Source organism: Tupaia chinensis, unplaced genomic scaffold (genome assembly GCF_000334495.1).
Source record: "Tupaia chinensis unplaced genomic scaffold, TupChi_1.0 Scaffold000541_1, whole genome shotgun sequence".
Lineage (NCBI taxonomy): Eukaryota > Metazoa > Chordata > Mammalia > Scandentia > Tupaiidae > Tupaia > Tupaia belangeri.
This window is the reverse complement of record NW_006160054.1, coordinates 351,360-363,683: the sequence shown is the minus strand read 5'-3', so window position 1 is coordinate 363,683 and position 12,324 is coordinate 351,360. Positions and strand designations below refer to the sequence as shown.

At 37.3% G+C, this 12,324-nt stretch overlaps 1 protein-coding gene across 1 annotated transcript in view; it reads right to left on the bottom strand.

Annotated features, from left to right (window-relative positions):
• The window catches only part of SLC12A2 (solute carrier family 12 member 2), a gene marked incomplete at its 5' end in the record, with an annotated part of 120,987 nt that overhangs the window by 53,614 nt on the left and 55,049 nt on the right, over positions 1 to 12,324 (bottom strand). The window contains 3 exon segments of the mRNA XM_006157414.2: positions 2,364 to 2,472; positions 3,907 to 4,017; positions 8,687 to 8,826. Coding sequence (XP_006157476.2) covers positions 2,364 to 2,472; positions 3,907 to 4,017; positions 8,687 to 8,826 — 360 coding nt within the window.

The following is a 12,324-nucleotide window of genomic DNA, read 5'->3' as shown; positions in this document are numbered from 1 at the left end:
ACAAAAAACCTCCCAAAAAAAAAAAAAAAAAAGAGGTAATACTAAAGCTGAGACTTTACTGAACAAGAATCAGCCATGTGATGATCAGGGTAAAGAATACCCCAGTGATAAGAACCAAGAGAAGGAAAAAGGGAAGGGAGTTAAATAAAATTCTTTAAAAGAAAGTTATAAGCAGAAAATGTATTAATTTTTGTGAATAGTTTTACAAGTAATACTGTTACAATTTTTTGAAATTTATTTAATTTTATCTATTATCATCTTATTACTATTATTTTTAATTTGACCAGAGAAAGAGAGAAAGAAGGTAAGTGACAAAGCTACCTGCCAGGTCTAGGACTCAAACCATGGTAGGCCATGTGGGAGGCCAGTGCCTTATTGATGATGCCACCTGCTGGCCCCACACCATAACAATTTTTAATACTTCTTTTAGAAACAGAAGTAACAAAATAAATGTTGAAAAATGTGTAATATAAAAATATTCACACAAACTATTCTTAACTAGAGAAAATATCACAAATATTAAAAGTACAAAATAAAGAAAACTATCTAACTGATGCTACTAACTTTCATTTCTGGCACACCTAGTAAACACTGCTTTTTCCCCCTAGGAAATCAGGAATTTTAAAGTCCAGTTTAGAAGTAATCGCACACAGAGGCCGGCAGGTGGTGTGGTGGCCCAAGCACTGGACTCCTTGGATGGCCCAACTGCAGTTTGAGTCTCAGATTTGCTGGCTTGCTTTCTCACTTTCCCTTTCTCTCTCTGTCTCTCTCTGGTTGAATTAAAGAAAAATAAGAAATAAAACAAATATTTTTTAAAAAAAAAGTAATCACACACATTAGCAATCAGACCAGAAATCACAGTATCTATATAGGATGAATAGGCACAAAAGAAACAGCAGGAGTCCTTGCTAAGGTAAGAAACTCAAAACAAGTCATATTTGAAAACTATCCAGCCAAGTAAGTCAACCTGTAACCCAAGGACTGCAAGTTGTCACCAGCCAACAAGATTAAGGATCTTAATGAGAATGTGTATCAGCTAGGTCTCCAGATCCATAGCTCATAGCTTGACTTAGCTATTTTTATCCGCAATAAGATTTTCTGAAGGAAGAAGTACATTGATTAATATTCTATATCTTTGCACAGATCTGTATGAGTAGCTCTTGATGAAACAACTTAGAAATGAAGCCTTTTCTTCTAGGACTTAGAAAAAGGGGTTTCAGTCAAATGAACACAGACAGACCTAGGAAACAATGAGCCTCTCTGATGCTATACGCGATCCAACTTCCATTTTACTTTGTGAGAGAGGTCTAGAATTGCCCAATTAGGTGAGGAAAGAATGAAGGGCATGTAGACAAGATACTTTAGGAAGTAATAAATGAGAAGTAAATCTCACCAAATTAGATACAAAATGAAAAAGATAACAGAGATGAAAACTATGGAAAACTCTCACACAATTAAACTACAGAAAAGCCTAAGTTGCAATTATACCAAGGAACTAGTATTTCCAGTGGCTTTCACAATCTTGGACATTTTTAACTGTGTGTTTAAATACATCTAAAACAGTGAACGGTTACAAATTCCCAAAACTAGCAGAGAACAAAAGTATATTTTCTTAGTAATATTAATCTCTCTTTATCCTATTACCTTTTCTTGGTAATAATGAAAGCCATAAATAAAAGTGATTTTTACTCCAAATGTCCATCAAATATAAAGGAAGACAAAATTAAGCTGTATTCAGACCAGGAGATGGAGTAATGGTTATGTCGAAGGACTCCTATGTTTGAGTCCCAGACCTGGCAGCTTAAAACTCACACTGCGTGCGTGTGTATACGTGCATGCCCAAAATTTTGAGAGGAGAATGGAAGAGAAATGACTGCGGTATGGCCATCACCTCTAGGGGGTGATTTCTCGCTTTTTGTCTCTCTGCCTCTATGTCTCTTCGGTGAGCTCACATGCCCTATAGCAAAATATCTCTCCTAAAAAAAAATAAAAAATTAAGCTGTATTATAAATAGTGCAAACAACCAGACCAAACTCAATTCCATTATGAAATATCTAAAATGTACTGAATTTGTTAAACAGAATGTTATATTCCATAAAAAGACATTCAGGCCCAGCTGCAGTGGGACAGCTGAGAAAGACGATGCTGTGCAATGCCAGTGGCCCATTGAGAGGCTCCAAGTTTGCGCGTCCCAGGTTGACTGCATACACTGGGTGCACCCGCGGCTGTGCCCGTGATCTTGGCGGGCTGTGTGTGGGGCTGCAGAGCAGTCTGTGGCATGAAGTCCCTGTCAGGGGTGATCCCACCACCTCTGGAAGGAGATTAAACTTTAAAAAAAAGCAGTCGATCTTTTCTTTACTTACTTTTATAACCAAAGAAACCTTTGGGCTTCTTGCTCTCCAATGGGATAAATGTTCCTATGACGAAATCAGCAATAGCAAGCAGCAGGATCACCAAAAGAACAATCTGAGCCTGTAATTTGAAACCATCAAAATCAAAATCAAGTTCTCTTGTTATCTCTACTATGATTTGGTTTCACCAGAATATAACTTCTATGAGGGAAAGGATTTGTCTTGTTTTGGCTGCTTCCCCAGTGCCTCTGTGGCAAGCGCCAAGACGGCACTCAATAAATTTGTTAAATAAATGGCTCTTTTAAAAACTATCTTAAAATGTTACATACATTAGGGGGAAAGATAGCAAAAAGTTTCATTATGCCACAAATTTCTGAATGAGTTAAAGATGTACATGCTCTACCACAAACTACAAAGCACTATAAACCCCAAAACATGTAGACTTTCCATCCTACATCGTCTTTTCTTGTCTCCTCCACCTCACTCATGCAACACATGGAGAACATACTTGTCACAAATACAAGTTGCATACCAGGTATAAGCATACGCTAACTGTGTGACTGAAACAAGAAAAGAAGAAAAAGCAAAAAAGACAATATGAAGATTTTGGGTAGCAGTGAGGTGGGGGGGGGGGAGTGGGAACCATTCTCTCCCTGCTCCATTCTTAACCTCTCAGTAAAACTGAATAAACACTCATGAAAAATTGTGCCATCTGTGGGAACAAGAACTACTTATATATTAGTCATGTCCCAGGTACTATGATCTTATTCTTATCAATAAGGTCAATTTGTTAAATGCACAAATAAATGATCTTATCCTAATATATGACTTTAAAAACAAGGATGAGAAAAAATGTTTTTACAGATTTCTTAATTATCATATCACAGCACGAATACATGATTTTTATAAGATCTACCAAAGGAAACCTGAGGAGTAATTTGGAAGAGACTTTGAGTTGCTCAGCAGCAGGTTTATGGATACCCATTAATCGGGAAACTAGAGCTACGCCCCAACACACTCTAGGTCTCACAGGTACAGAACACTTCTGCGTTTTCTGCCTGCAGATTAGCATGTGGCTTCAGCAACTGTTTCCAGAAACAATAGCCCTGGTCTTGCTAGTCATGACTTCTGAGATTTAATAGCAAGGACCAAGAGGAGCTTCTCCAGTCCAGTATGAACATCTGCTTTCAGTTAGTGCCAATGTTTATTTTTAAATCGAATATCTAAATAAATTATAAAGCCAAATGTTTAATTTGGGCCACCTAATGTATTGACCTGAGCTTTTCTATACAATACAAAAGTAAAAAGGGAGATGGGTGAAGGGGTGAGAAGCTCAAGATTTTTAAAGTACTATGTTTAAACTGGATCTTCAACTACTAGAGCCAACTGTTCCCACCCTGCCAAATAGAAAATGACCTTATCCTTAAAATTCTCTGAAATGGCCACTTAGATACCACTAAATTCTGAAAATATGACCACATTTTAGAGTATTTTCAAAACATAAGCTCTAAAAGCTTCTATATTAAATATTTACAGATGTTTCTACATGACTTACTTTTGCTTCCCACTCCATTCCAGCTACTGAGATACCTAAAAGAATCACCACTGTAATGGCTCCAATAATTCGGATATCATTGATTTCATCTATCATAAGTATAGAATGCTCCTAGAAAAGAGAATTACAAATATAATGGTCAACATTAGTTATTTTAAATAAAATCTTAAAATTCTTTTTGATACATTTTAGAGCTATCACAGTGACTTATGTGTACAATTTAAATAAATGCTAATTTAACAAATAAATGAGAGACCTAAAGAAATTATTACTATGTACTATTGAGGTGTCAATCAAATATGTTATAAAATAATAATTATTAATAATGTTATATTTAATATACTCAAAAAAAAAAAGGAATTGCCAACAAGCAAATAGGTAATTTTTTAAAAATATAACTAAGGGGGCTGGCAGGTGGCATGGTGATTAAGGTGCTGGACTACCGCATAGCCACCTGTGGTTTGAGTCCCAGACCTAGTGGCTTGCTTTCTTAGTTTCCCTTTCTTTGTCTAGTGAAATTTAAAAATAATAATAAATAAATGATTTTAAAAATACAACTAAGCAGTTAGTACTGTACTGTCAGCTAGGATTTTAGGTTACATAGCAGAAATATATTTTTTATTCATTGTGACTGGTGAACTTATGTATTTGATGATCTTTTATGCTGCATAAGGAAAAGAGATAAAAATATCTTCATGCTGCTGTCCAAAAGCATACTGTTCCCATTCTACACGCAAAATTATATATAGCTTAGTATAAATGACTTCTTTTTTTGAGTTTCCATTTAGGATACAATTAAAGACTGTGACAGCCTAGTCAACTCATTAAATAGCTATGCATAAATGATCATTTCTTAAGTAAGGTAATAAAAGGTTTAAAAATTAAAACATTTTTTGTGATAACTCTGGATGACTGTATCATATTATAAAAACAAAAATATTTTAGGATATTATAATGATCCTATGACGTTCTTTTAAACAAAAAGTAATCTTGGTCAGGCCACATACCCTATTGGTTAAAAGAGCTGGATCCCAGCTGGCTGACTGCAGTTCTAACCCTGACCTAGGAGCTAGGAAACCATTCTGGGCTCATGTGCATGCATGAACAAAGTCCCAACAGGATGGAGAAATGGAGGAGGAGGAATTATAGCATGACCACATTACATTGGGAGGGACTTTCTCTCCTTACCATATGTCTCTATCTGGTGAGTGCATGTACCAACAGACCAAAAAAAAAAAAAAAGTCTTTTATGTTGTTGCTGTTTTAGACTCTTGCTATAGGGCGTGTTGCACTTGCAGGAGAGAAACAAAGACACAGAGTGGGGAGGAAAGTGAAAAATCATCCCCAGGGTGAGGGCCACTACACAATCCCTTCTTTTCCATTCTCCTCTCAGGATTTTGGGCACATATGCATGCTTGTCCAATTGTTCTTCCAAGTTACTGGGTCTGGAACTTGAACTGTATAGAGTAAATCCAGCACCATAACCACTATGCTATTTGCTGACCCTCAAAAAAGGGCAATCTTTATTAATGCTTTTTTAAGAAATTCTTTCTTGGTCCAGCAGGTGGCATGGTGGTTGGAGTGCTGGATTCCCACATGGCTGACTACAGTTTGAGTCCCAGACCCAGCAGCTTGAAGATCAGGCCAGGCACATGTGTTTGTGTGCCCAAAATCCAGCGAGAATGGAGAAGAAGAGATTGTGGTTTGGCCATCCCCCCTGGACAGTGATATCTGTCCCCCCACACCCCCGTCTCCCTTCAGCAAGCATGTGCACCCTGTGGCAAAAGGGGGAAAAAAATTATTTCAAAGGTTCATCCCATAGCAGAGCAGCTAAGCACTGTGTTTGTGGAGCCAGCTCTCACATGGCTGACTGCAGTTCAAATCCCAATGCCCACAGCTTGAAAAACATGCCAGGCATATGTTATGTGTGTGCCCCAGACCTAACAGGATGAAAAAGACTGTATTATCACAAACTACTGAAGCATACTTTTATTCTCTCTTGAAAGTATACATACATTCTAGCATTTAAAAAAATTCTTATGTAAAAGTCAATTACAAAGGAGAAAAAAAAATATCTGCTTGAATTTCAGATAAATAAGCTTAGGAAAAAAATTATGGAGGAAAAAAATAAACCCATATGAAAAAGAATTCTTGCCAACCAAAGGTACAAAAAGTGTTCTTATTTAATCAATATAGTGAGAAATACTTTCTCATCTTTTTTGAACATGAAGGATCATATTTGATTTTATAAAGCAGTTTCTACTTTTCTCAGCAAAAAAATTTAAATTCCAAACTTCCTTGATATTTATTTTGACATCTTTTGAATTAATCTGACATTCTTGTTAGTATCTGGATAATCATATCTGAGAATTACCTGCAGAGGGAAATAAGGAAAGCAGTGCAAATAAATACATATTGATTGGGTTTCATATTCTTGGACCATGGTTGCAACATAACACTGTAACATATATTAATATAATTATATATTAATCTAGTTTTAAATAGTTATTTCAAATTAGGTAAGATCTCTCTAAATTTGAATTTTCCATGACACAAAAAAAAATTTTTTTCAGTTTTTTTTAAGAGTTTTGTGTGTGTGTGTGTGTGCTATAGGGTGCATGTAATTTTCCATGACATAAAAAAAATTTTTTTTCAGTTTTTTTAAAGAGTTTTTTTTGTGTGTGTGCTATAGGGTGCATGCACTCGCCAGAAAGACAGAGAGACAGAAAGCGAGAAATTACCCCCCAGGGGAGATGGTCACGCCACAACCCCTTCTCCTCCATTCTCCTCTCTGGATCTTGGGCACGCACACACACGCGCCCAGCATGAGTTTAAGCCACCGGGTCTGGGATTCAAATTGCAGTTGACTACATGGAGTCCAGCGACATAGCCATTATGCTAACTGCTGGTCCCCACAAAATTTTTTTAAATACTAAATACTCTGATTAGAGCTCACAGAGTAAATCTTAAGCTTTGAATGTTAGGCGAGAGGGTGGTGTGGTGGCTAAGGTGTTGGACTCCTATGGAGTGGACCGCAGTTTGAGTCCCAGTGCTGGTGGCTTGCTTTCTCATTTTCCCTTTCTCTCTGTCTCTCACCAGTCAAATTAAAATAATAAGTAATCCTTTAAAAAAAAAAACTTTGAATGTCAAAAAGCACATACTAAATTAAACAATGAAAGACTATATTTTTTTAAATAATTATTTTCTTTCTTTCTTTCTTTCTTTTAATTTGACAGAAAGGGACAGAACAAGAGAGAAAGAAAGAGAGAAAGAGAAGGGAAGAAAGCGAGTGAACAAGTCGCCAAGTCCGGGATTTGAACCATGTTCAGTCATGTGGGAGTCCAGTGCCCCTAACCAGTGCCCCTAACCACCACCCCAACTGCCAGCTCCAATGAGAGAAAATTAACTCTAGTGTTTATATTGTTTGTTTGTTTACTTACAGCCTTCCTTCCATTCCTTTAGACTATACACATAAAGGTCCACACCAATACAGGTATCAATCTTTTTCAGATTTTCTATTTCCTGATATACCACATGCTATTACAAAAGAATTGTTACAACCTAACCTAACATGAACAACTACAGGTGTTGCTCAAGGCACTTCTCATTTAATACCACTGAAGAGTCCTATTTACTCTTCTTTAATTAGACACATATTAACTTACCAAACATGTTCCCTTCTGAACTCAAGAACCTTCTGGCCAGCTCTCTTTGGATACACCCCTGGTTACTCAAATTAGCACCCATCGAAATAGTAACTGCCCTGTGTTAAGTGAATGGCAATAAATACCTTCCATCTGAATTCCCAAATCAGAAATTTGTACATAAACTTAAAATCCTTTTTCTTATTCTAATTTCTTTTTTTTTTTTTTTTTTGAGAGGTTTTTGCTATAGGGCGCGTGCCCTCACCACAAAGAGAGAGACAGAGAGACAAAAAGCAAGAAATCATCCCCCGGGGGGGATGGCCACGCTGCAATCCCTTCTCCTCCATTCTCCTCTAGGGATTTTGGGCATGCACGCACACGTGCCCGGCGTGAGTTTTAAGCCACTGGGTCCATGGGAGTCCAGTGACACAGCCATTACACTAACTGCTGGTCCCTTATTCTAATTTCTTATAGCATTAATCATCGACTCTTTTTGACTTCTTTAAAATCTCTCCAATTCACTCACATCTCTCTAATCTCAGTAGTTTTAATATAAGCTACTAACTTCTCTCCCCGCTTAGCTACAACCTTTTAATTTGTACTGTGGTCAGCTATTTCTCTAGGCCCCAAATCCGATCATGTCCTGGCTCCCAATTCTAACCAAGATAAGACCCATCCTGACTTGATTCTTTTTTTTTTTCTCCAATTTTAAATGTTTTAAAGCTGTGTGTCCCAACCACGCAGAAATATTTAGTTTTCTTAACATGGTGCACACTCCTCCTTACCCCTTCCAGGACTTTCCCTTTCCTTCTCTTTTCACCTACACCACATCTTGCTTTTTCTATTTGCCTGCTATCGTCTAGACTACGTGCCTTGAAAAACGCTTCCTTGATATTTCCCTGCCACCCTCATTCCTGAGGAGTAAGTAGTGTTCCTCATTTGTGTTGCTGAGGTTTTTTTGTAAGTTATCCACTCTGACATTCTAAAGTAAGTTGTTTCTTTATCTTGTCTACTAAACTTGAAGGATGAGTTTCTTGGTCACCATACATCCCTGCTTTCCTAACCTCTAACATAATGAGAGACATGCAAGCTCTCAGTAAAGACGGATACAAATGACTACAAGAAAGGTGAATTACCTTAAGCAACTCTACCACAGTTTCTGCAAATCCAACCACATACATGGCAACTGCGACAGCATTGGCAAAAGCGAAGATCAGGCCAATTGCACCACCAAATTCTGGCCCTAGACTTCTAGATATTAAATAATATGCTCCTCCTAAAGAAAACAAAAAAAAAGAATTTAAGTTAGACTTTGTAATGCCCAACAATACTTTTAATTACACAAGAGTTCACAAAGCAGATGCCTCCAGTAAGCACAGCAGTTCATAGGCAAGCAGGCAAGTATATTTTCTGGAAGAAACACCCAAAAAAGAATTCTTCATAATCCAGTTCTGTCATTAACAGTCTCAACACCCCGAGAACTCTTCCATATCAAATATAAAATCATACAATTTAAAATCTCCACTTTCTCTTTTAAATCATTTTCTGTGATTAAAATAGGCAACTGCCTCTTCCTCGTATTCAAAGACACTTAGAAGATCATTTCCCAATAATTTTCTGAGTAATATATTTACTCTTAATATAACTTTTAAAAACAAAGTTGATTTGATTTCAGGTATTTAAACTATTATGTCAGTTCACTGACAGTGTGAATGAATACTAAAACAAAATTAAATAATCTCCCAACCAACTACAAAGAACAGTATATACTGGCACCCCGGAGATGCAGTTTCTATTCTGGTAAATTCCGCCTAAGTGGCAAAGTAAATAAATGCAATAAGTAAGCTATCATGAGCCCAGTAATTTTCTAATTGAAAAAAATCAGTTATTACGATTTGCAGTTAATCTAAGGCTTACTTGAGTCTCTAAGAGCTCTTCTAAAATTCTAACTTTAGGTCATAAAAAAACTTTAATAATACTGAAGTGACATGAAATTATATATACGTATCTAAATACTGATGAAAACACTTAAAGATGAAGGGTTTTTTTTTTTTAGAGGCCACATGCACTTGCCAGAGAGATGGGGAAAGCTGGCATTAGGGTGAAAAATCACGCTCCCAAGGAAGATGGCTATGCCACAATCCCTTCTCCTGTATTCTCCTCTTGGGATTTTGGGCAGGCATGCTTGCATGCATGTATATACACACACACACACACACACACACACACACTCGCCTGGGGTGTTTTTCAAGCCACCAGGTCTGGGGCTTGAACCACAAAGTTGGTTATGTGGGACTCAGCTGCCTTAATGATCATGTCACCAGCAGGCCTATAACATTTGATTCTCAACAATATAGTGAAATGCCAGTAACAGCTGCCTATTTGCTTTTGCTGTTCTCCTAGTATAAAGACAAATGCAACACAAAAATTGTCCCAATATAAAGACATAAGGAACACAAAACTGCAAATACAAACATTTTATTCTAAATAAAGATTCTATTTAGTATACATAGTTTAATAAACTACTAAATATACAAACTGCATTTTGAAAATACCTGTAATGGTTTTTAGAGTTGAATCCTATTCTCTCAAAATATTCTATACCTTAAATCCATCTACCCAATCCCTTAGTTACCCATTTACTAATTGATTTTCATCATCTTAAACTTTCTTTTCTTTTTTTATTCTTTTTTTTAAGAGAGATTTTTGCTAGAGGGCATGTGCACCTGCCAGAGAGACAGAGACAGAAAGTGAGAAATCACCCGGGGCGGGGCGGGGGGGGGGGGGGGGGGGCGTAAAAAGAATGGGGGCAGGGCACATGTGTGTGCGTGCCCAAGATCCTAAGAGGAGAATGGAGGAGAAGGGATTGTGGCATGGCCATAACCCCCAGAGAGTGATTTCTCACTTTCTGTTTCTCTGTCTTTCTGGCAAGTGTATGCGCCCTATAGCAAACTCCCCCCCCCCCAAAAAAAGGCATAAAAGAAAATGAGAGGACTGGCCCTGCTGTCTAATGGTTAAAGAAGCCATATCTCACAAGGCCCACCACAGATTGATTCTTGGCCTCAGCACCTTGAAAATAATGCTTGGTACATGGGCATGCTCCCTAAATCCTAATAGGATGGAGAAGGGATTGTGACATGACCACATCTTATTGTGGGGTACTTTCTCTCCCTGTTTCTTCCTCTAGTGAGTGCACATGCTCTCTCACATTGAAAAAATAATAAAATGACGGGACCAGCAGTTAGCATAACGGCTATGTCGCTGGACTCCCACGTAGTCGACCGCGGTTCGAGTCTCGGACCCAGGGGCTTAAAACTCACGCCGGGCGCATGTGCGTGCGTGCCCAAGATCCCAAAAGGAGAATGGAGGAGAAAGGACTGCAGCGTGGCCATCCTCCCTGGGGGTGATTTCTCACTTTCTGTCTCTCTGTCTCTGTCTGGCGAGCACACGTGCCCTATAGCAAAAACTTCTCAAAAAAAAAAATAATAATAATAATAATAAAATGAGAAACTATCATCAAAATGATAAGCTTCTGCTCTTCAAAAAACATGATTAAGAAAATGATAAAATGATTAAGACATTCCACAACCTAGGAAAAATACATATAATATGTATGTCAAACACATCAAAAAATATTTAAAAAGCTAGAAATAAGTAGCAAAAAGATAACCCAATTTAAAAACTGACACAAGATTTAAACAAGTCATGAAAGAAGATAAACAAATGAGCACATAAAAGATGCTACTATCATTAATCATCAGAGAAATGTAATAAGACATCATTACACATCCATTAAGAACTACAATTATTTAGAAGACAGAATATGCATTGGGAAGACTGTGGGAAAACTGAAAGTCTCGTATATTGCTGACTGAGAAAATTTCTTTCCAATAGATATTCAATTTTCTTAAACCCCTTTCTCCTGAGAAATCTCATCAAGGAACCAGAGATAAAAAAAAAACAAACGCCTCCACTCCCACCTAAGACACTTATTCTAAAAAAGCTGAGATATGACCTAAAAAACTATCTGCATAATAAGATAATCTGTGTTCTAATGCAGTTTCACCCTTTGCTGCCTTCTTTTTCTGGTTTTTAACATTTATTTATTTAATTCTATTAGTTATTATTATTTTTTAACTTGACCAGAGACAGAGAGAAAGGGAAAGCAAGAAAGCAAGCCACTAGATCCAGGACTTGAACCATGGTAGGCCATGTGGGAATCCAGCACCCTTAACCACCATGCCACCTGCCAGCCCCCACCCCCATTTTCTCATAAATTTTTGGTCTCTTTCAGCTCCCAAAGAGAATTATTTAATAACCACTGTCTGAGGATTAGACTCATTCATTCACCCATTTTCCTTTCTCCTTTGAAGAGGGCCCTTCTTGAGCTTGTATTTTGGACTGCTCCTATATACACACATGCACATTAAAATAGAATCTGTATGCCTTTTCTATAAATCTGTCTATTGTCAGTGATTTCCAGCAAATTATCAAAGGGAATGGGAAAATTCCTTCACTCCCTACACTTATTACAAGTTATACAGTACACAGTTCAACACTACGTAATAATAAAAATGAGTAAACAATTAACATATGAATCATAGATGAATTTTGGAAACACTGTACTGAGTTAAAAAAGAACACTGAGCATCTTTCTGTATAATGTAAGCCTTGGCCAGAGGTGAAGAGCTAATCCCAAAGGAACTTCCTGGTGTGCTGGAAATATTCTGCAGAGGCTTATCAAAATTCATAGACTGGAAAATTAAAGTTTGTA